This window comes from Podarcis erhardii (assembly GCF_964252035.2).
Source record: "Podarcis erhardii genome assembly, chromosome: 8".
NCBI lineage: Eukaryota > Metazoa > Chordata > Lepidosauria > Squamata > Lacertidae > Podarcis > Podarcis erhardii.
The window spans coordinates 90,373,615-90,398,492 of NC_138499.1; the positions used below are offsets into that span (position 1 = coordinate 90,373,615).

The 24,878-nt window shown below is 44.3% G+C and overlaps 2 protein-coding genes across 7 annotated transcripts in view; one reads left to right on the forward strand and one right to left on the reverse strand.

Annotated features, from left to right (window-relative positions):
• RIN2 (Ras and Rab interactor 2) overlaps window positions 1-24,878 on the forward strand; it is a 57,642-nt gene that overhangs the window by 281 nt on the left and 32,483 nt on the right. Inside the window, exons 2-5 of one of the 6 annotated variants that reach the window (XM_081872663.1) lie at window positions 9,606-9,700; window positions 21,460-21,652; window positions 22,650-22,761; window positions 23,988-24,060. In XM_081872663.1, the coding sequence (XP_081728789.1) occupies window positions 9,606-9,700; window positions 21,460-21,652; window positions 22,650-22,761; window positions 23,988-24,060 (473 nt within the window). Of the gene's footprint in view, window positions 1-9,605; window positions 9,701-15,264; window positions 15,300-15,569; window positions 15,656-15,794; window positions 15,816-15,964; window positions 16,235-21,459; window positions 21,653-22,649; window positions 22,762-23,987; window positions 24,061-24,878 lie in introns of those variants that run through there. The other 5 variants (XM_081872665.1, XM_081872664.1, XM_081872668.1 and 2 more) reach the window with 5 other exon arrangements.
• Window positions 5,389-6,676, reverse strand: LOC309347914 (putative CENPB DNA-binding domain-containing protein 1). Its single transcript, XM_081872902.1, has 2 exons — window positions 5,834-6,676; window positions 5,389-5,758 (listed from the first exon to the last, which is right to left on the reverse strand). Exons 1-2 carry the CDS (start codon window positions 6,314-6,316, stop codon window positions 5,465-5,467), a joined length of 777 nt encoding a protein of 258 aa, XP_081729028.1. The 5' UTR covers window positions 6,317-6,676; the 3' UTR covers window positions 5,389-5,464.

The window sequence follows — 24,878 nt, forward strand, 5'->3', positions numbered from 1 at the left end:
GAATAAACAATGCTATTTGCTGTATTTGACTCTGATGCTGTGGCCATTTGATAAGAGATCCAGCTATGTGCTCATTTGTAAACATGCTGCTATTTTCAATTTAGCTAGAATCTAGATATTCCAGTGTCTGTTAAATAATTCTGTGGTTTTTATATAGGCAAATACACACTTGTCTCAGCAACTATTAGTTTAGAATGCAGGCATGTAGACACGAAAGCTGAAGTTTAAAGCTCAAGGGTGATTAATAGATTGCTGGAAAGCTTTCAGTTTCTGCTGAAAACTTCCTTGATTTTGGGCGTTTGTCATTTTACTTTGAGACTGTATATGAGCAGCCAGCAGTGGCATGATTTATTCTGAGGAAGATGACTTCAACAGTTTACCACTTAAAATAATGAAACTGAAAACTTTTGCTTATGGTCCGGTCCTTCAAATGCGCTTCAGCTATGGAATCGTTCTGTAGAAATTGAAGTCAGTTTCTGTGCTTGGCAAGTGGCGCTGAGCTGTCCAGACATTCGGGGGTGGGAGTGAGGGTGTGGGTGGAAGCAGACTGTAAAACAATGATGTTTCCAGGCTATATCTGGGCCTGCTTCCTGTCATTGTCCCACTCTCAACAGGGGCATAAAATGGGCAAGCTGTACTGTAGGGGTGCTCTGTTTCAGTAGAGATGTCATGGAGCAGAATATCAGGCCCATTAAAAATTTTAAGAGTATGTGGTAGCATCCCCACCCCCACCCCACCCACCCAGGGGAAAAAAGTTATGAACATTGCAACAAATGCTCATTTGCAACAAATGCATTTAGTTGTAATGTTCATGAAATGAAGTACTAACAAGAATTCTTTCAAAGCGTTATTTCTGTCATGCAACAGCATGCTATCATTCTGCTTTGGAACACATTTTTTAAAGAAAAGCCTGACTAGCTTTTCAGATGCCTTTTAACTGAATAACTTTCTAAAGAAATGCCTGCAGCAAATGATATTATAGTTAGCAGTCTTTTTTATTCTGTTATATTTTACTCCAAGAAGACCCATTTATCCTAAATAGAACCCAGTAAGGAAGACATGTCTGTACAATATAAATAATGTGATCCCATTGAAATCCCAAAATGAAATTTTGCAGGTAGCTCTTAGAAATATTAAATAACCAATACCATTTTTTTGAAATTTTTAATCATATTAATTCTTTTAATCACTTTTTTTAAAAAAATCAATTTTGTAACTTAAAATTTAAAGTAAGTCCATAAGACATACCATATTAAAGCCCATGAAGTTCTGAAAATATTGGTGTTTTTAGTTTTGATGTATCTCAATCCTGGGCTGAGCTTTTAAGGTTTTTGTGTAGTCTGGTAAGGCCAAATTTGCAATTTTTAAAACAAAATTCAAACCCTCATAACTCACAAATGGGGATGAGATAAAAAAATTAAAATTTAGATTTAAACTTACCGTAGTTTTGATCATTTAACAAGTATGCAAAATATTAAGAAAATTGAATGACACAACGTAAAAAATTTGGATCACTTGATATGGAATGATTTTGCTGATCTCATTCTGTAACATCAGCCTAATTTTTGAACTTTGTTTGTTCTCACCCCCTTCTTTGTGTAACACCTTGCCCCATGCTTCTGTGACTTTTGGGTTGGTCCCAATAAAGGTATCACCCAGTTGTGGAGTCTGGCACTCCTTTTCCTGTCATTGCCTTATCAATTTACTCTGTTTCCCACAGAGGATTTGAAGCTACCCGTATTTAGATTCACCTTGAATCAGTTCTGGTGTGTTCAGCTTGTCTGCTCACTGTGAAAAGAAAAAGGGGGAAGCCATTATTATTTGGATAAATGGAAATACAGTCATACCTCGGGTTGAATGCGCTTCAGGTTGAGTGCGTTCAAGTTGCCCTCCGTGGCAACCCAGAAGTAATGGAGTGCCACACTTCTGGGTTTCGCCGCATGTGCAGATGCTCAAAATGACGTCGCGCGCATGGGCAGAAGCGGCAAAAAGCAACGCGCGCGTGCGCAGACGTGCCATCGCTAGTTACGTTTGCTTCTAGATGCGAACGGGGCCCCGGAACGGATCCCGTTCGCATCCAGAGGTACCACTGTACAGTATGCTTTGTAACCTCGTAGGAGAACAATATGTGGTTCCACTCTTAATGACTGTATTTGCAGTGGAATGTTTTGTATGTGCTACCACAGAGCAAACCTTTTCAGCAAACTTTTTGTCAGCAAACTTTTTCAGCAGGGGGCCGGTCCAATGTCCCTCAGACCTTGTGAGGGGCCGGACTATATTTTTGGGGGGGCAGGAGGGAATGAATGAATTCCTATGCCCCACAAATAACCCAGAGATGCATTTTAAATAAAAGCACACATTCTACTCATGTAAAAACACACTGATTCCTGGACCGTCCACAGGCCGGATTGAGAAGGAGATAGGGCCAGATCTAGCCCCTGGGCCTTAGTTTGCCTACCCATGGCTAGGACTTGCCGATCGGAAGGTCGGCGGTTCGAATCCCTGTGACGGGGTGAGCTCCCGTTTCTCAGTCCCAGCTGCTGCCAACCTAGCAGTTCGAAAGCATGAAGTGCAAGTAGATAAATAGGTACTGCTGCAGTGGGAAGGTAAACGGCGTTTCCGTGTGCTGCTCTGGTTTCGCCAGAAGTGGCTTAGTCATGCTGGCCACATGACCCGGAAAAAGTGTCTGTGGACAAACGCCGGCTCCCTCAGCCTTTAAAGCGAGATGAGCACCGCAACCCCAGAGTCGTTTGCAACTGAACTTAACTGTTAGGGGTCCTTTACCTTTACCTTTTTACTGGAAAGAGGTGTGTCAGATGCCTGCATAGTGGACTTCTGGTTGGTGGTAAATGCACAAGCAGAGGAGATATAAGTAAAATATTAAAGTTACAGATAGGTAGCCGTGTTGGTCTGTGTATCTGAAGAAGTGTGCATGCACACGAAAGCTCATACCAAGAACTGACTTAGTTGGTCTTTAAGGTGCTACTGGAAGGAATTTGTTTTGTTTTAAAATATTAAAGTTATGTTTTATATAGCGTTCATTTCTGCACTGCTCAGAATGAAATACTGCTTGTATCATCCATGCTTAGAGCTTGTGGTGTGGGATCCCTCTGGTGGACAGAACTGTGAAAGATACGCTCTTTAAAGAGCCCAAGATTCCATCACACCCAAACAAAAGCCAGATTGTATGCGGCTGGCTGCTCAATTCTCAAGTTGCTCCCATTGAAAGATACAGGCTTTGCCTCACACTCAGCAACCTGCAATGTGGAGTATACCGGCAGCAACACTGTCCATCACCCCCAGACACTTGCAGGGGGCAAGTTATTCTATTCCTCCAGTATAAATACTCCCTGAGTACTTTTAGCTGAGTGATTACCATTCACTGCTGTGGTAAAAATAAAATAAATTACTGCACTGGGGGCAACTTCACAGTGGGAGTAAATTATCTCTGTTTGGTGGGCTGCCTGGCTCCATTTACTGTGAATCTATGGGAACCCCTGTGCACACCAGGGGTTTCTGTAACATAATATATTTCACCTCCCACATGAACCTGTGTTCTGACTATGATAACAACAGACATTTTGAGGCCTGTATAGCTAAATTGTTGCCTTTATCAATTGGTGATGCTAAATTGCAGCACAGTGTGCTTTTGTGTCCAGCAGGGGTCACATGAGCACTAGAAGCTCCAGCAAAACAACACTAGCCCAGGCCACAGCTTCGCAGATGTGGTGAACAGGCATTGTCTTCAGGGTTCCCTGCCTGTGTAAGTTGTGCCTTGCTAGGTTAGACTGAAATCCACTTTCTAAGAGTCTCAGAAGACACTAGAAATTGACCCGGGGTTTGTGTCCTACCTTCCATAACACCCCAACCATCCTCATTCCTTCTATAATGGTTTGAAGTTTTAGACAGAAATCCCTCAGAAGTGAAATTGTGCCCTTGATCCCAGAAAGTGAGCACCATCCCATATTCACCAAATGTCCCATTGTGAACAAACCTGTTCAGCTTTCAAAGGAACCAGAGTAGCAGAAGTGGTGTAATAGATCAGAAGGATTGCTGTATTGTGAAAGTACTAATGGAGAGGATATTAAGGGTTTTCTCAACAAAATAACATATAATCCAGGCTTTATTACTGGTACAATGTTAGTGTTCTATGTAAATTACTACTATATTTTGGCAAAATCTGCTGCTTCTGCTTCAGAATACCGTTTAATTCCTGCTTAAGAGGTATCAACAATCAAATGAATTGCCAGGATTTTTAGTGAAAGAGAATTATGTTTTTGTTTAATACATGGATCTCTTGTATTTTAACCAATGTAGCACTGAGAATATAGACATTGGAACATCATAGTGAGGAATTACGGTAATTTTTCCTAGGGGTGGACCAGCAGATTTCAAGTTTCAAATTACTTTGTATTTTTTATATAAAAATCCAGGGGATGCCACCCCTGCTTGTGTTACTTGCCAACCATTCACAGCTTGTCTATATATTTCCATCTTTGTTTTATTCAAACTTCTGCTATTGTTTAAAACCACAATTTTAAAACCTGCCTTCTCTTTTGTTCCCCTGCTCTGACCATGCAAACTCAGGGCGGTCTCATGCAGCCCTACAAATTCTCCAATGAGGGCTACGTGATGACAGCCTGACATTTTTGTGTATATAGGGAGAAATACTAGAATACACCTTTGTTTACAGTAGAGGTAGGGAACCTGTGGCCTTCTAGGTGTTGGTGGACTATAGTATTTGACCCTGCTAAGAGAAAGAGTGGAAGATAGGAGTTCCTGGCATGCTCTGGTCCATGGGGTCACGAAGAGTCAGACATGACTAAACAACAACAAAGAGAAAGAGAAACATGGATAGAAAAGTACCCTTTGGTACTTTTGGTACTGTCAGGGAACTTCCAGGTGTCCAGTTCTGGGCACCACAGTTCAAGAAGGACACAGACAAACTGGAACGTGTCCAGAGGAGGGCAACCAAAATGGTCAAAGGCCTGGAAATGATGCCTTATGAGGAATGGCTAAGGGAGCTGGGCATGTTTAGCCTGGAGAAGAGGAGGTTAAGGGGTGATATGATAGCCATGTTCAAATATATAAAAGGATGTCACAAGGAGGAGGGAGAAAGGTTGTTTTCTGCTGCTCCAGAGAAGCGGACACGGAGCAATGGTTCCAAACTACAGTGGTGCCCCGCAAGACGAAATTAATTCGTTCCGCAATTTTTGTCGTCTAGCGAATTTTTCGTCTTGCGAAGCACGAAATCCCATAGGAATGCATTGAAAATCAATTAATGCGTTCCTATGGTCAAAAAAAGTCCAAACAAAGCCAAATTTGGTACAACAACAGTTTATTAACTGCTCTTTAAAGTCACACATACTGTAAAGAGCAGTTCAAAAATTGAAGGGAAAATAAATTAACTTTATAAACATGACAGAAAAACATTTAAAAATCAACAAAGTGTACAGTACATTTTCTAAGACTCTGGGGGACCACTCGAAGAAGGCTCCTCTTCCACTCTTTGCTTCTTGGTCAAGAACCTGTCCATAGTCTGCTGCTTTATCCGCCTTTTCAGCAGCTCCCTGAAAGACGACATGACCCTCGTATCATAAAAGTTCCCAGCGTCATGTGCCACGTGCTTCTCATGGTGGTGTAGATCTGCAAAAGTCTGCACCTCCTTCCACTTCTGGCAAATGTCCCTCAGTCTTTCGGAGGACAGCCGTTCCTCAGTTGCTTTCTCCTCTTCCAGTGAGGCCTGCTCCTGCGCAGCCTCTGCCTGCAGAACGTAGCCCTCCGTCGTCACAACCTCCAGGAACTCCGCTGCAAAGTCTTCAGCCGCAGGAACATCAGAACTGGCAGCCTCTCCATGCCTGACCACACTGTGGATGCCAGATCTTGTCTTGAACCGGTCAAACCAACCTCTGCTAGCCTTGAAGACTTCTGGCTCGGCTGAGGTTCCTGGCTGTTCCCGGATGAGGTCAGCGTGCAAGGCCTTGGCCTTCTCACAAATGACGGCCTCAGACACTGTGTCCCCTGCACGCTGCTTCTCTTCTATCCAGATGAGCAGCAACTTCTCGACCTCCTCCAGGACAGCTGGGCGGTTCTTCACGATCCTGGTGACTCCCTTGGCTGCATCAGTCGCCAGGATCTTCTCCCTCATCTTCAGGATGGTCCCGATGGTCGATGGGTTCCTGCCGTACTCCCTGGCGATGTCCGTCACACGCATTCCGCCGTCGTGCTTCCAGATTATCTCCTTCTTCATTTCCAGCGTCACCTTCTCCTTCTTCCTCTCGCCGGCCACCGCAGCAGCAGTCTTCTTGGGTCCCATGGCAGCACAGCTCCTACCTTCGTAAACTCAGAAACAGAAAAAAAAATCAGTGATGTGCTTCAAACCCAAAAAATACAAAAGCAGCCAGCCACCCACCACACAGAAATTAAAACCCAGAACCAAGGCCTTGAATCCCAAGCACCCCAACCCCAAATCCAAAATCCAAAAACCCCCAAAAAAGTTTTAAAAGTTTAGCTTACTAAATGGATGAAAGAGAAGTTCTGGAAAAGCTTCAACAATCAACCACCGAAGTCCTCAGAAACCTCAAATGGCTGCAAAATAAGTTTAGGAAAAGCTTCAAAAATCACCAATGTCTTCAAAAACCTCAACTGCTCCCACAGACACGCACCAACCCACCCACAACACAGAAATTGCAAACCCCTCCCCAACTGCTCCCCCAGCCCCTCCCCAACTGCTGCAAACCCCTCCCCAACTGCTTCCCCACCCAGACAAAAAAAAATATTCAAAAAATAACAACATGGCCAGCACTCAGAAATTCAAACTCAGAAAATTTTTCAAAAAAAATCAACCTGGCCCAGTGGTCACAGAAAATCATAAAAATTCCCAAAAAAGGCCCACAAGCCCCCAGATTATCGCAAACCCCTTCCCAACACCAAGTCCTTGAATCCCAAACACCCCAACCCAAAATCCAAACCCCCCAAAAAAAGTTTTAAAAGTTTAACTTACCAAATGGATGAAAGAGAAGTTCTGGAAAAGTTCTGGAAAAGTTTTGGAAAATCTTCAAAAGTGAGCAAAGTCTGAGAAAAGGCTACCAAACCACGCGCTAACAGTTGCTCCTCGAAGTCAAGTCGCAACTGCAGCTGCTCAAGCTAAGCACCCTTGGTTTTAACGGTTTTTACACAAAGGAAACAAAGTCGCGAGACGTTTTCGTTTTGCGAAGCAAGCCCATAGGGGAATTCGTCTTGCGAGGCAAATCGCGGGCGAAAAAACCTTTCGTCTAGCGAGTTTTTTGTCTTGCGAGGCATTCGTCTTGCGGGGCACTACTGTACAAGAAAGAAGATTCCACCTAAACATTAGGAAGAACTTCCTGACAGTAAGAGCTGTTCGACAGTGGAATTTGCTGCCAAGGAGTGTGGTGGAGTCTCCTTCTTTGGAGGTCTTTAAGCAGAGGCTTGACAACCATATGTCAGGAGTGCTCTGATGGTGTTTCTTGCTTGGCAGGGGGTTGGACTCGATGGCCCTTGTGGTCTCTTCCAACTCTATGATTCTATGATTCCATCAGAGCCAGAGGCGGAGGGAAGGCTCCAGAGCGATGCCAGAGAGCGTACCGGAAGGGAGAGAGGCAGCCCAGCTGCTGGGGAAGGAAATCACCGTTACACCAGGAGAGAAGGGGGGCAGATGGGGGAATAAATTTAAGAAACGCCCACTGACGGATTCTGCCAGCGACTGAGACAGCCACGCAGTGAAGGGCTGTCCAGACAGAAAGGGTTCAACCAGGCAACCAAGCCAAGTGTGGCGGCAACTTACGCATGAGCAACCCCTAGAATCATTACAGGTACCATCAACCAAGACCTCAAATAAACTTTTAAAATAAAGGCTAATTCATTCCTTACTCTTGCTTAGGGCCTTGCTGCGTTGACAGGGGAGCAGGCCTCTGCTTTTAGCCTTGTCCCTGACATGGTTTTATCTTTCTGCAACAGCTGTGTGTTGGGCACGGTTGTCCGCAGTGAAATTCCAATGTGCGCACGCCTGCTTGTGTTGTTGAGGCTCCTACAGCTGGAACACCTGCATAATTCTTCAGTTGTGTCCTGATAGTTCATAGCTGCCACTTAAGCAACAGCTCATGCATTGGAATTTCACTTCACACAGTTGCACACAGCATGTGGTTGTTACAGAAAAGGAGCACCAGTGTTGGTGGCACAGCTCAACACAGTGAGGCCTACATGAAAACAATTTATAAATGGGGCTTAGCTGGTTCCCCCCCCCCTTTGATTTTTGGTAACAGTTTTCCAAAAATGTTAACAATAAAACCTAGCCAGAAGTAAAACAGCTACAGATTCCAGGCAGGCTTCATGGAATCGAACTTGGAAGACGATAAATTACAGATATCAGTGTAACAATTACTTGATATTTATAGGGTGGAGCAGCACTTCAGATACTTTGCATCTGTTCTTTCTGTACTTTCCATACATTTTCTAAAAATAGATAACAAGTGGCAAAGGAAGGGTCTGGCCTGGTTTGGTTCTTAGAAACTCTGATCTATTTATTGATGCAATTCATTTCACTAGATGTTCCTAGCTGGGACTGAACGGTGGAATCAGTTTGGCCTTTCCAGTGTGAGGCAACCTCTGTTCTGGCAGGAAATCAGATACTGTTTTTTCCGGCAAAACAAATAACTTTGCTTCAGTAGTATTTCACATTAATTTGGTAGAATGTTGAAAAAGCTGTCTTTTCCCTTCATATGAAGGGTGTAGCAAACTCCCTTCCCATCTCACATAAGTGAATAATTAAGGGAGCCATCCTATACTCAGGAAGCTGGCACAAAGCAAGTGGCTTTAAGTGAAGCCACTGCAAAGTTACGCAAGATCCAAACTCTATTCAGCAGTTGGGCTACTGGTAGCTAAGCCAGACAAAGCCTGGCAGAGGGAAAACAAGCCTTTAAAATAGTGTTTGATTTACATCACCCTTTTTGCTAGCTTAACTTCATATGCTCAAGCTGAACAGGCTAGGATCCAGCCTAAGCACGCTTACCCCCCCCCCTCCTGCTGGTCCTGCCCCCAGAATGCCCCCCTTTAAGGACTTAAACCAGCTTGGGCTCAGCTCAGCCAACTGGAGATGCATTGGTGTCCCTCGAGCCGAGCTGAGGATTGTTACTTAGACTGGCGTAAGCTGGCTATGCTGGAAGCCTTCTAACTCAGCCGGAGATTCTCTGGATCCTGCCTTCTCATCCCAGCAGATCTTTTTATAGGATTGCTCCCTATGTGCCCAGCTTAACATTTCTTATGAGGATGATTGAGGAAATGCTTTTTCATAGCTTTTATGATATTTTGTTTTGTGTAAGTCTCTTAATGGATTATTTTTGCTGGAGAGGCCACATATAAATCTTTTAAATAAATGTTATCACCTGTTGTTAATGTATTTAGTTTTGTATTCCTGGGTTGTTATCTGAATCATTCTATAAGCCTCCATGAGTTTCCTTCAGGAAAGGGAAGTCAAAATGGAAAGGAGCAAAACGGGTTGTAATCTTGAGTGACCCATTTTGCCTACTATTTTATTGCCACACCTCTTCCACTTGTTTGACATCATACTGTTTTCACCCTTTCTCTAGCTGATTGACACAATTGCTTCAGAAATCGGAGAACTGAAACAAGAAATGGTGCAAACAGATCTGGTGCTCGAAGATGGACCCACCAGTTTACAAAGGTTAGTAGCATTATATGGCAAGCATTTGGTGTGGTTGGGCTACAGAGGTCAAGAGGGTGATGTCTTCCACCATGCTGGTTAGTTTTTAGTACTGTTGTTGTTTAGTCGTTTAGTCGTGTCCGACTCTTCGTGACCCCCTGGACCAGAGCACGCCAGGCACTCCTGTCTTCTACTGTCTCCCGCAGTTTGGTCAGACTCATGTTTGTAGCTTCGAGATCACTGTCCCACCATCTCGTCCTCTGTCGTCCCCTTCTCCTTGTGCCCTCCATCTTTCCCAACATCAGGGTCTTTTCCAGGGAGTCTTCTCTTCTCATGAGGTGGCCAAAGTCTTGGAGCCTCAGCTTCACGATCTGTCCTTCCAGTGAGCACTCAGGACTGATTTCCTTAAGAATGGATGCATTTGATCTTCTTGCAGTCCATGGGACTCTCAAGAGTCTCCTCCAGCACCATAGTTCGAAAGCATCAATTCTTCGGCAATCAGCCTTCTTTATGGTCCAGCTCTCACTTCCATACATCACGACTGGGAAAACCATGGCTTTAACTAAACGGACCTTTGTTGGCAAGGTGATGTCTCTGCTTTTTAAGATGCTGTCTAGGTTTGTCATTGCTTTTCTCCCAAGGAGCAGGCGTCTTTTAATTTCGTGACTGCTGTCACCATCTGCAGTGATCATGGAGCCCAAGAAAGTAAAATCTCTCACTGCCTCCATTTCTTCCCCTTCTATTTGCCAGGAGGTGATGGGCCCAGTGGCCATGATCTTCGTTTTTTTGATGTTGAGCTTCAGACCATATTTTGCGCTCTCCTCTTTCACCCTCATTAAAAGGTTATTTAATTCCTCCTCACTTTCTGCCATCAAGGTTGTGTCATCTGCATATCTGAGGTTGTTGATATTTCTTCCGGCAATCTTAATTCCGGTTTGGGATTCATCCAGCCCAGCCTTTCGCATGATGAATTCTGCATATAAGTTAAATAAGCAGGGAGACAATATACAGCCTTGCCGTACTCCTTTCCCAATTTTGAACCCACCAGTTTTTCCATATCCAGTTCTAACTGTAGCTTCTTGTCCCACATAGAGATTTCTCAGGAGACAGATGAGGTGATCAGGCACTCCCATTTCTTTAAGAACTTGCCATAGTTTGCTGTGGTCGACACAGTCAAAGGCTTTTGCATAGTCAATGAAGCAGAAGTAGATGTCTTTCTGGAACTCTTTAGCTTTCTCCATAATCCAGCACATGTTTGCAATTTGGTCTCTGGTTCCTCTGCCTCTTCTAAATCCAGCTTGCACTTCTGGGAGTTCTCGGTCCACATACTGCTTGAGCCTTCCTTGTAGAATTTTAAGCATAACCTTGCTAGCGTGTGAAATGAGTTTTTAGTACTACAACTATGAAATACTACTTGGTACTTTGGCTAAGATTTAAAGCAGTTTTCCATTGACAGTGACGGGTGATCAAAACTGTTGTGTGTTCATTCTTTTTATATGTTCTTGTAGTAATTTAGTGCTTACTGGGACATAGTTGTCCAACTTAAAACTAATAGCATGTAGAGTCGTTAAGAACTGAATGTAGAAATGAATTTAGCTTTCAGGTTTGGTTACTGAGAGATTTCAGCCAAAATTACAAAAGAGCACGCACTTTTTATTTCATGAATATATTGAGGGCAGTGAAGAGGGGCAGCTAATTAGGTTTAGACAGGAAATAATTGTTCTGTATGTAGAATTTATGCTTCCGTTTAAACCAGATCTGAGATACTATTTGTGTTTAAACTACTGTTAATTTCAGTAAGAACTGAGATTCTCATAATTTACAAACTAGTTTGGAAAATTTCAGATGGGAATAGTGCCCTTTCTGTTTTTCTGCATAACTGCTGGTGCTCTCTGATATATCTTTGAATGAAGTCCTGCTGCTGACCAGTAAACTGAAAGATCGTGGGTCAAGCTGAAGTTCATTTTGGATGAGAATGCCAGCCTGGCATGTGCAATGGAAGCCTGGTTAGATGAGGTGTGGGAAGTTAATTGCTTTCCAGCCTTGCCTGGCAGACTTCCTAACAGAGTAGCCAATTAGCCCTGGGGAAACAGCAGCAGAAGTGCAATCACCCATTCATAAAACTAAGTACTGGCCAGGCCTGGTCCCTCCATGAGGCAGGTGGAGGCAGGCGCACTAGCTTGGCCCTGTGACCATGGGTGCTGGGGCCATGCATGCTGCGGGGGCTGTGCGCGCGGCGTCAGCACATCGTGAGGCGTGTGCGTCAGCACTCCCAGCAGCGTGCACGAGTGACATCAGCATGCCCCTGGCGTCACTCGCGCACGCCGCCAGGCAGGCTGATGTCGCACGCACACGCCCCGCAGCGTGCCCGGCTGCCCGGCACCGCAATTTGCCTGGCCCCTTCATGGAAAATGTTGTGGGCCCCAGGGAGCCGGTGCTAATGGGTGGAGGAATGCAAGGAGCACTTCTGCGAGAGCTCATGCGCCACTGCCAGAGAAGAGAAGCCAGAAGTCACAGCTGCACAATTCCTGTAAGAGGGGCTTCAGCGGGGGTGGCACACAGCATGAGCACAGGGTGACACCTTCCCATTTCACCTCAGGCAGCAAAAGAGGATGGGCTGCCCCGTCTTTGGCAGTTGCTGAGTTTGAGTGTGACACTCCAAGATGCTGGTGTGCCATCTACCTTGCTGCTCCATCATCTTCCTTCCAGACTTGTTGAGGTGGTCTTAGGGTGATGTTAAACTTATTATCCTAGGCCAGTGTTTTTCAACCCTTGACCAACTACATTCTTTCTCTAGCTCCCCTGTGGAAGCCACTTACACTAGGGTTCTGTTGCAGTAAGTGAGGATTTCCCCATTCTGCTTCTGCCCCACCCCTTTCCGGTGCCATTTTTGGCACATGTGTAAGTGGGAGCACATTTGTCAACAGGAACCCAAGCAATGCACCTGCTCTTCAGGGCTGAGCCCCAGGGCTGAGCTGACACAGGGCTGCTCCTCAGGGCTGCCCTTCCCAGACTTAGTGTGCACATGATGAGAGGCATGGAGAGGGCAAAACAAGGTTAAGAACAGAAGAAGAAATATTTTGCTATTGTGGAGAAGGAAAGTGTGAAACACACAGCACAGGAAACACATGCACACATGGTCCTTTCCTGCAACACAGAAGACACTCCTCACTTTGAGGGTGAATTTTTAAATCCCCTAGTTTTGGGGGCTGAAACTGCCTTGGTCATCTTGTTTTCTGACATACATTGGGAATAGACAGCAGGATTGTGTCGTTTTTGTTCTGTTGGACCTCTCAGTGACTTTTAATACCATCAGCCATGATTTCCTTCTGGACCACCCAGCTGCGTTGGACCTAAGTAATCTTACCTGGAGGGCAGGTTTCTGCAGGTGGTGCTGGGGAGTTCCACTTTGCTGTTGTTCATTCTTTCAGCATCCATATAAAACCACTAGGAGATGCTGTCTGTAGTACATTAATGTACAAAGAAAACCCAGCATTTTCCATTCTACTCCACCTTTGATCAGTGTATGGAGGCTGTGAAGGGCTGGCAGGTGGCCAACGAACTAAGACTTAATTCAAGGCAAGATAGAGGAGGTAGAGTTGAACACCTGGAAAGCTGTTGTGAGCTGGGACATTGTTTCTTCTGGATGGGGTGGTACTCCTTCTGAAAGGTGTGGTGTGTACTTTGTACCTTGCCCTTTGCATGTCAAGGTAGTGTCCATGGCCAACATTTGTGCATTTTGACTGGTGCGCCAACTATGACTCATCTTAGAAAAAGCAGATCTGGTCATAGTATGTTTGCACCACATCCAGGTTGACTATTGCCATGTGCAGTACTTGGGGCTGCCTGGGAAGGCAGTTTGGAAACTACAGCTGGTGAAAAATGCTACTGCCAGGGTAATGTCGGTTACTTGGAATAAATAAATCCTTTTCTTTTGGAGGTGGACTAGCTCCTTGTTTGTTTCCAGGCTCAGTTCAGACTGCTGGTTCTGACCTTTAACGTCCTGAACAGTGTTGATCCATGGTATCTAAAGCATCACTTACCCCTATATAAAACTGAAGAAGGGGAAGAAATGGAGGCAGTGAGAGATTTTACTTTCTTGGGCTCCATGATCACTGCAGATGGTGACAGCAGTCACGAAATTAAAAGACGTCTGCTTCTTGGGAGAAAAGCAATGACAAACTTAGACAGCATCTTAAAAAGCAGAGACATCACCTTGCCAACAAAAGTCCATATGGTTAAAGCTATGGTTTTCCCAGTCGTGATGTATGGAAGTGAGAGCTGGACCATAAAGAAGGCTGATTGCCGAAGAATTGATGCTTTTGAACTATGGTGCTGGAGGAGACTCTTGAGAGTCCCATGGGCTGCAAGAAGATCAAACCTATCCATTATGAAGGAAATCAGCCCTGAGTGCTCAATGAAAGGACAGGTCCTGAAGCTGAGGCTCCAATACTTTGGCCACCTCATGAGAAGAGAAGATTGAAGACGCAAGGAGAAGGGGATGAGATAGTTGGACAGTGTTCTTGAAGCTACCAACATGAGTTTGACCAAACTGCGGGAGGCAGTGGAAGATAGGAGTGCCTGGCGTGCTCTGGTCCATGGGGTCATGAAGAGTCGGACAAGACTAAACGACTAAACGACTAAACAACAACAATATAAAATTTTGTTTTCCAGTTGAGAACTTCATGGAGGCTGTATTTCTCATATCATCATTGTCAGAAGTTAGGTTGGGAAGGGCTCTGTGCAGCAGAGATGGGACAACAGATTCCTGTGCCTAAATTTGCCTTTGACTGGACTTAACCATCCAGGGGTCCTTTACCTGTACCTTTACCTTTACCTTCACCTTACAGCCCATTGGTACAGTTGGGAGCTCTTCCACTGTGCTGACCTGGTGTGCATTACTGAGACATGGATGGCAAAGATGGGTGGGTCACATCTTACCCAGGTCTGTCATACAGGGTGCTTGGTGCAGCACCAATCCAGGCTAGAGGACCAGGGAGGTGGGGCTGTCGTAGTTCACTGTAGTTTGTTCTTAGTCAATGGGAAATGTGCTTTAGAGTGGGACTAGAGAACCTGCATTTGAAGTTGGGTCTTAGAGACAGATTAGGGCTGCTGTTGGTGTGCTGTCCACCCAGTGGCCCAACAGCCTCCCTCACTGAGCTGGTCACAGTGGTCCTGGAGGAATCCCAGACAAGAATTCTGGCTGACCAACTTGGGATTTCATGGCCTCCATGGCACCCATGGGACTGTCTCAGTTTGTCATAGGCCTGACATACAGAGCTGGGCCTACCCTTGACTTTGTCTTTGCTCCAGGTAGGGAGAGGGATGTTTTCAAAACAGGAAACTGTGATTGAATGTTAATTGACATGATTTAATTGATGGTATTGTGCTACAGCTAGTTCTGCTATAATTGTGACCTCATCTTTTACTAGAATGTCATTGTGACAAGTGCCTTGCAAAGGTTGTTAAGTGCTGAGTAAATGGTGCACATTTGACAGCTAGTTTGCAAAGTACAGATACAAGTGTCCGCATTCCCCAGTTTAACAGCAGTGGCGGAGGAGAGAACTGTTGGGCATTGTGTACTCACTGAGGGTAATTTCATGCTCATCCACCTCATTGTGTAAGTTGCTTCCACATGTCTAGGTCCTGCTGGTGACATATGTATTGAGCATGAGATTTGGCCACAGGTGGAAATATGGTAGCTTCTCATAGCAGCAGAAGGAACCATACCATGTCATTGTTCCTTCTGTGTACTAGTGTGACCGTGGACCCAACTGCACAGATGCAGCTCTCACACTGCAGTGGTAATGAGTAAATCAGTTTGGAGAGGAAGTACAGCTTTGCTGCCTCTTCTCTTGAAACCAAACAGGAAGAACAGGAATGGAAGAGAAGAGCCTTGGTACTGCCTCCTCTTCCCACTGACAAGTCTGTACGAGGAGTTATGAATCATCATTCTGCTCAAAAGGGTGGCGCTATGTGAGTGGTGGATGAACTGATGATGCTCGGGCACCAGCTTCTGCCCCTGTAATATTTTTCTTATTACAAAATACTCTTACTTTCGCTGGAATGTAAATGCCCTCCTTCAATGAAGCATAGATCAGCTGTGTAATTGAGGTGTTTGTGTACCTGCTCCATGGTAAGTCACCTGCAATGAGTCTTACGGTTCCAAGTGCTCTGTTCTTGTGCTGGTGCAGTGCTATACAATTCTTCATTGTGAAGTCATTTAATGAGTCCATTGTGACTGGCAGAACTGGAAGATACATTAGAGAGAGAAATATCTTTAGCCTGGGATCTTGAGGAAGCTTGTCAACATGTCTCTTAAGTTCCCAGGCTTCTTGTCCCAGAGTCTAGTTTCTGTGTCGCTAGATCACTTCTGTAATAGTCACTTCTGATGTGAGTTGCAGGATGCTTTTCCGACTCAGTAAAAGACAACTGCAATCATACATTCTAAAATAGGCGAGTGACGGAGGGAAGAAAGTTGGACCTTCATTGTAGAGTGCAGGTGTTAAAGTATGGAATGGATGCATAAGGTCTTGTGTTCCTCAAAAAAAAAAGGTAAAATCCTGAAAGTTGTACTGGAAGCTGCATAGAGCATATAAATTTGCTGGACATTGTTTTGTTTATATATCAATGTCCAGCAAAATAACAGCTTATAATACAAATGTGTGGCTAACTTTTTGAAAATGGGGTAAATAGTCTATCATTTTATGGTAGAACAATAATTATATAATGTTTCAGAGTGCTCATAGTGCTTCATGTATATTAACTCAGAAATCTTTACAACAACTCTGTAAGGTAAACAAGTATAATTATCTCCATACCACAGAAGTGGGGGCTTGGGTAGAATAAGAGCCTGCTGAAGGCCACACGGAGGTGAGATATGAATTAGGGACCTCCTGTTCACAGATTGCATTACATACCACTTGCTCGGTTGCCACTCGTCTTATGGTATTAACTAGGGTTGCCATAGTTCAAACCAGGACACCCCAAAAGTTTTTTTTAGGAAACCACCAAAATTCCCCCTGGACGTCAATTCCGCCTTTGAAATCCCGGTAATGTCCATATGTATGGCAGCCCTATATTAACATAATTTATGGTATTTCCTAACCTTGCCTCTACACTCTGTGTCCAAGAATAGGCAACAACACTTTACTAGGGTAAAGCTCACAAACGGCTGACTGCAATAAGGATTGTCTCTTCCCATATGAACTGACCCAGACCCTTCCATTATCATCTGAGGCCCTTCGTGTGCCTCCTCCAAGAGAGATCCAGAGGATGGCAACTTTAGAAGGGGTGGCTCCCCATTTCTGGAATGTTCTACCCAGGAAGACTTGTCTGGTGCCATTATTATACAGGTGAAACTTGAAAAATTAGAATATAATGGAAAAGTTCATTTATTTCAGTAATTCAACTTAAAAGGTGAAACTAATATATGAGAAAGACTCATGACATGCAAAGTGAGATATGTCAAGCCTTTATTTGTTATAATTGTGATGATTATGACGTACAGTTGATGTAAACCCCAAATTAATAATCTCAGAAAATTTAGAATATTAAATGAAATCAGCAAAACAAGGATTGCAAAATAGAGCAATATTGGACCTCTGAGAAGTAGAAGCATGCATATGTACTCAGTACTTGGTTTGGGTCCATTTTGCATCAATTACTGCCTCAATGCAGTGTGGCATGGATGCTATCAGCCTGTGGCACTGCGGAGGTGTTATGGAAGATCAGGATGCTTCAATAGCAGCCTTCAGCTCTTCTGCATTGCTCGGTCTCATGTCTCTCATCTTTCTCTTGGCAATGCCCCATAGATTCTCTATGGGGTTCAGGTCAGGCGAGTTTGGTGGCTAATCAAGCACAGTAATCCCATGGGCGTTGAACCAGGTTTTGGTACTTTTGGCAGTGTGGGCAGGTGCCAAGTCCTGCTGGAAAATGAGGTCAGCATCCCCATAAAGCTCATCTGCGGAGGAAGCATGAAGTGCTCCAAAATCTCCTGGTAGACGGCTGCGTTGACCCTTGACTTAATGAAGCACAGTGGACCAACACCAGCTGATGACATGGCTCCCCAAATCAACACAAACTGTGGGAACTTCACACTGCACTTCAAGCATCTGGCATTGTGTGCCTCCCCATTCTTCCTCCAGACTCTGGGTCCTTGGTTTCCAAATGAGATGCAGAGGTTGATCTCATCAAAAAAGAGGACTTGGGACCACTGAGCAACAGACCAGTTCTTTTTTTCTTTAGCCCAGGTAAGACGCTTCTGACGTTGTTTCTTGTTCAGGAGCGGCTTGACAAGAGGAATACATTTGAAGCCCATCTTCAGGATCCATCTGTGTGTGGTGGTTCTTGATGCACTAACTCCAGCCTCAGTCCACTCCTTGTGAAAGTCACTTTTCCCTTCCACATAACTTTCCATTAATGTGCTTTGATACAGCACTTTGGGAACATCCAACTTCTTCTGCAATTACCTTTTGAGGTTTTCCCTCCTTATGGAGGGTCTCAGTGATGGCTTTCTGCACAACTGTCAGGTCAGCAGCCTTCCCCATGATTGTGCTTCCTACTGGACCAGACGGAGAGACCATTTAAAGGCTCAGGAACCCATTGCAGGTGTTATGGATTGAATAGCTACTGCACCTTTTCACAATATTCTAATTTTCTGAGATTGTTAATTTGGGGTTTTCATCAGCTATACGCCATCATCATTACAATTATAACAAAAGTAATCCTCGGGCCCCATCCCAAAAAGTAATCCTCGGGCCCCATCCCAACATAGGCTCTGCCTCAGACGAGCATAGCATAGTGCTGAAATGCTTCCACCATCATACGACTGATCTTACGTCCTTCTTCAGGTTACCACCCAAAATATTAAATCGAAATGAATATACTTACGGTGCCCCCTGGTATAATTCTCAGTGTAAACAAGCAAGACAGCGCCTCCGTGCTATATATAATGTATATAAGACCTCCAATGCAGCTACTCTGCCAGCTAGTTATGCACAAGCCAAGCTAGTTTACAAACGCACGCAGAAAATTGCCAAACGTGAGTGGCAACACAATCGCTGGCAGGCTTTGATTATTGCTTCAAAATCACACAGATCCAGGGAATTCTGGTCTTTGATCAACAGAAGGGTGAGGAAATACCCAAGGGCAGTCATCCCTGCACCGACATGGGAATTGTTCCTGAAGAAATGCTTCTCACAGGCAGATGCTCCCTCCGACCACCTGACGCATCTGTTTACCCACCTACCTATTTGGCCTTCCACCGATCCTGACGAAATAGCCAAGCTAATAGCTCAGCTGAAACCGGGTAAAGCCCCAGGGCCCGATCTGATCCCTGCTGAAGCCATTAAACTACACCCAAAATGGTGGGCTGGCATCTTGGCCAAAACCTTCGATGCAATCAACGCTTCTGGCCTCATCCCCAAAATATGGAAGGAGGCCATTATAGTACCAATTCATAAAAAAGGTTCTCCAATGGAGCCGGAAAACTACCGTAACATCAGCCTCCTTTCGATCATAGGGAAAATTTATGCCAGCTTTTTGCTGACTAAACTACTGCGATGGGTAGATGAGACTAATCAGATTGGCCACGAACAAGCAGGGTTCAGAATTAAACGCTCTACAACCGATCATGCGATAGTTCTTTACCATCTGGCACGAAAGTACTCCTCTCCCCCCCGGGGCTACCTCTGTGCTGCCTTCTTAGACCTAAAGGCAGCCTTTGACAGCGTTCCTAGAAATATTCTATGGGAGAAACTTGCGAAACAGGGCATTGATAGAAGACTCCTATGGCTTATAAGTCAGCTCCATGAAGGTACCCTTGCTAGAGTGAGACTTACTCCTGCGGGCGACCTCACAAATTCGATACCAATAAACAAGGGAGTGCGCCAAGGATGTATATTGGCTCCCTGTCTATTCAACCTATTCATCAGCGACATGCGAGCATCCCTAGTTAAATCATCTCCAAGTACACACGCGCCTAGACTTGCGGACTACCGCTGCCCACTCCTTTTATATGCGGACGACGCGGTAATTCTATCTTATACACGTGTTGGACTAACCAGAGCTTTGAAGATCTTTGCCACGTATTGTCAACTCAACCAATTAACCATCAACCATTCTAAATCCAAGATTCTGATTTTCTCCAGAAGCCGGAGATTATACGAATGGAAGCTTGGTGGAGCAAAAATAGAGCAAGTCCTAAAATTTCAATACCTAGGAGTTATTTTTCAACACAATTTGGGGTGGAAAGCTCAAATTCAACACCTACTTAACAAGGCCAAAACTCTGTCTTATGCGCTCCTCCGATTCTTTTTTTCGGATGGAGCTTTGCATGTTCCCTCGGCCCTAAAGGTGTTCAAGGCAAAAGTGGTTGCCGCGCTTGCTTATGCTGCCCCGCTTTGGGCCGTGATGACAGATCTTGCTCCTCTTGAGACACTGCAAAATCAATTCCTGCGTCGGCTCCTAATGCTCCCCCTGTGCGTAAGCAACGCAGCCATGCGACTAGAACTGAAGATCGCATCCTTAGAAACTTGCCTGTGGAAGCAAGTCTTCAATTATTGGTTATCATTGTGGCATAGATTACCAAACCACTACCTTGTCCAATGCTTATGGCGAGATGAATTCTCTAGCCTTTGGTCTAGTAGAATTCATGCCAAACTCCTGAGTTATGGAATCTCTCCTTCAGATTCCCTAAAACTAGACCATATTACTGCTCAAAGACTGATCCGCCAAAGACTGGATGACATCGATCTACAGCGAAATTATATGCTGGGGGGAGGTGTTTGTTCGCCCCAGAACATTGGTATCACTTTAACTTACTGCGTTCCATCATACCTCTCCTCCCTTTCGACTGTTGCCCATAGACTGGCCTTCACCAAAGCGAGGTTTAACGTTTTTCCCTCCAACGTCCTGAGACATAGATTCTCAAAGGGCCAAGCCCCCGCCACGTGCGAATGTGATAAGGAGACGCCGGAGTCGCTCCAGCATATCATGTTCACTTGCCCCCTGTTCAATGTGCCACGGGCAAATTTGTTGGGATCAATCATACAGAAACTAGAGGGTACCCCACCAAAATTCCACCTTGCCCAAATCTTGCAGGATAAGGATACTCATACGACCCTGAATGTGGCAAGGTTCCTGGTCGCTGTCCTTACCCAAAAGCGACGCCAAGGAGCACTACAAGCTAACTAAGGCGTAGTATGCCATTCTATTTTATAGTATTTTATTGTTATTGTGGTGTTTTAGCGGCTGTTTTTTTTTTTTTTTTTTTCCCCCACGTGCACAAGCTGTTATTTATGTGTTGTTTTTACCTGTATGGGCCTATGGCCGTAATAAATATTGTTTGTTTTTTGTTTGATTATAACAAATAAAGGCTTGACATATCTCACTTTGCATGTCATGAGTCTATCTCATATATTTGTTTCAGCTTTTAAGTTGAATTACTGAAATAAATGAACTTTTCCACGATATTCTAATTTTTTGGGTTTCACCTGTATATCTTTAGGCACCGGGGGGAAACATTCCTCTTCTCCCAGGCCTTTGGCTAATTAAACATTCTATGCCCTTTTAAAATGTGTGTGGGGCAGTTACTGTTTTGGTTTGTTACTATAGTATGTATTTTGTGCTTCTATATTGTAAACTGCTGTGTGATCCTTGGATGAAGGGCCTAAAAGCATTATTTGCTTTTTAGCATAATATTTGCTGAAGGTATTGATGTATTCTTGAGGGATCTAAACTTAGGCTTTAATTTCCCCCATCCCTTATGTTGTTTACAGTCTAAAGAAAGACATGGATGACATGTGTCCGGATCAGAAAGATTCAAAAAACATCATACGAGATTCTGGATATGACAGCCTCCCCAATAAGCTCAGCATACTGGATAAACTTCTTCATACACACCCTATCTGGTTACAGCTTGGCTTGAACGATGCTGAGGCAGTGGAAGTTCTGCAGTCCCAGCCTCCTGGAGTAAGAAATGCCTTTCATTTGACCTAAATACAAAATAAATGCTTATTTGCTGCACCCTTTCTTCACAGTTGTCCAGAATGGGAACTCATGTGGTTCTGGTATTCAGACACATTGTGAATCTGCCTTATACCATGACATACTGTTGGTTCAACTAGCCCAAATTATTTCGCCTACCACCCCCTTTTCAAAAAAACAATAACTCAGACCCCCTCACCCCAAAATCCACCTTCTTTAAGCGAACAAGTGAAGCCTGGGAAAGGGTCCCCCCAAGCCTTGGAAAACCCCTCGCCTCCAGCATGACTGCCGGATCCAGGGGAGGCGTCACTGTCCCTCAACGGTGCCCCACCTAGCAGTAAGCCTCATTACAGAACAGATGAAGCATGTATGAATGGTTTTTCAACACTTTCTTGTCTTTTCTTCTTTATGCTTCCACCACCCCCTTATTCTTATTCAGCTCCCACCCAATTGCACATGAGGTTGCTACCACCCCCCCTGGATTGTTCCAGCGCACCCCAGGCAGCAGAATCGCCTACCTTGGCAAACACTGATCTAGGCCACTACTGGCAACTCTGACTGGCAACAGCTCTTGCAAGCAGGGATTCTTCCTTGTCCTTTGCCAAAGACCATTTTTGTTGGGGATCGATTCTGATCCTTCAGTCAGGAGTGTTCATGCTCTTCAATTGAGTTGAGGACCTTCTCTGAAAGAGGTAAAGAGGTCATTTCTGGTTCTCAGCATGGGGTAGGTTGTGTTTGAACTTTCAACCCCAGCTGAGGGTAATTATTATAGCCATTCTGCTTTGCCGTGGCTGCATGAGTCGTGAGCATCATTCACAGAGTGGACAATCAGACACTGAATAGGTTACCTTATGAAATGTTAGACTCTATTCTGTGCCTAGGTATCCCAAGTTATTGGCCCCTCTGCTGGAACTGCTAAAGGAGGCCAGCCCAAATAAAAGTCTAGAATGATATTTCTTCAAAATGTGTTTTATTTTTATAGACCTTCCTTGTAAGGAAATCCACAAGAATGCAGAAGAAAGTCTTATCTCTACGTGTACCAAATGATTTTGGATTGTGTCTCAAAGAGTTTGCAATAAAAGAGAGCACATATAGTAAGTATTTAAAAACTTGTTTCTTCTTCCCTTGGCTGTGCTGTGATGAGTAGAAAAATTCCTGAGGTTAATTCACTGTGATTTCCCATGAACATTAGCTGAGTCAGTGACAAAGAGACAAAGATAATGAGGCTTCATCGCCTTAAATTAAGGTGCTTGTTTATAGTCCAGGTTGACAGATACCTGTCTTGGGTTCACCTGTTTAAATTTTAGTATCTGCATGTTTGCTATACCCTTTTGCTATACACGCTTGCACTCATATAATTAGAATCTTTTAAAGCATTTTAGAAGTGTGTTTGGCGGGAGAGAATAGTTCCCTTTCTATGAGGATTTATGCCTGCCACTTACAAACTTTAAATAATTAATCAAAGTGTTCAGAAAGGGTGGTGTCACCGTTATCTTGGAGCACTGCTAAATTTTGAAATTGTTCCTTTGGGAGGACTGTGATGCTCTAGAACAGGTTGAAAACCACTATCCTGTCATGTTTGTATGTGAACAGTCTTGCCACAATGAATGGCAAAACCTAAAGGACTTATTATTCAGGGGTGTAAAACAGTTGTCTGAACATTTGTCTGTTGTAAGCTGAACAAGATCTTCAGCAGCTAGATGCACACCTCTCTTACACAAGCTGGCCAGAGTAATGACAGTAGGAAAGTGCACATTTGGGTGCATTTCTCTTTGAAAATAATGGGCGGCACCTGCTTTTGGACGCACATTCGGATATGCTCCCAGATCACACCTATAGATGGCGAAAGCATGAGTTCCCAAGGCACTGCAAAGTTTCTGTAGATGTGCAAAGTTTTGTGGGTATCTGCTAAAACCACAGGGGCCTGATTTATATGAAAGAAATCTTGATGCATGGTTGTGATGCTGAATGGTTTGTGGAATTTGTGAATTAAAGGGCAAGTTGTTTAAGCAAAATAAATAGTCTTTACTAAGATATGATGCAGCTGCAAAATGTGGCAGCTGCTGTTGGCGTGTTGTGCAATGCAGGTTTTGTGACTCATTTAACTAACTGTTTAGACAAATGCTGAGAACTTTAAAAACAAAACAGCAACAACTAGTCCTTTTCCTACAGAATTGTGACTGAGGGATTTCAGATGGTCAACGGCATGTGTGGCTTTTGTTACAAATGTGGTCTGTGTGCTGCATACTCAGTACTATGTAGAAAGTAAGTTCAACAACATTTCCCAGAACATATATTGAGCTTTTCTTCTGCTTTGCAGCCTTTTCATTGGAGGGCTCTGGAATAAGTTTTGCTGATTTGTTCAGGCTGATAGCTTTCTACTGTATTAGCAGGTAAGGATGAATTTTCTTAGACTAGCCTTACAATGAGATTGTTGTTGCCCTTTAATATTTTTCTCAAAAAAAATACAAGTTTGAAGAATCCTTGGAGAGCCTGCTGTGAGAAAGGGAGGGGAAAACATCTGGCTCTTGTTGGCTGGTGTCCAACTGCCATTTTGCTTTCTCTCTTCCCAAAACAGATCCCATCGTTGGTGATTCCACCTCATCATTTTGAAGTGAATGTATTGAATGCTGAATTTACTTCTGTGCTTCTTCCGTCCACTATCCCTTTTGCAGGGGTGGCCAGTCCCGTTTCGCCCCCTCTGTGCCCCACCCACCCACCCCACTTTTGTCGCACGCCAGAATGCTCCCCACTCTCAGCATGCCTGCTCCCCCAGGGGTGAGGAAGAAGAGCGGCAATGCTGCATGCCAGAACACCCCCCCACACGCCTTGCTGAACTCAGTGAGAGAGGGCAGCGTTCTGCAAGGCAGGGGGAGCGGTGAGACTGATAAGACACCAGCTCTTGCACTTCCACCGCCTGAGGCGGGTGCTTCACCCAGCCTCATCGGTGGGCTGCCCCTCACTTTCATGTCATTTCTATTAGATTTTAAACAATCTAATAAATAGAAAGGTCCTATTTATTTTATTCTTCTTTTGCACTTTATATATAATTATCGACTTTACAAGGACTTAATTGTGCACACACCCAAACCCCACTTAATTTTTTCAATGTCTACTTGAGTAGAAAGTTGAGAAAATTATGAAGATAAGGAGCATCTAAACCGTCCCCCTCCACAGTGATGGGGTGTAAATGAATTGGTTTCACATTCTT

Excerpts from the sequence above, each read along its gene's own strand:
- LOC309347914 (XM_081872902.1), bottom strand. The coding sequence starts at position 6,316 with ATGGGACCCAAGAAGACTGCTGCTGCGGTGGCCGGCGAGAGGAAGAAG. Across the intron at positions 5,759-5,833 it reads GAGAGGCTGCCAGTTCTGAT|GCTGCGCAGGAGCAGGCCTC; the intron begins GTTCCTGCGGCT and ends CTGCAGGCAGAG.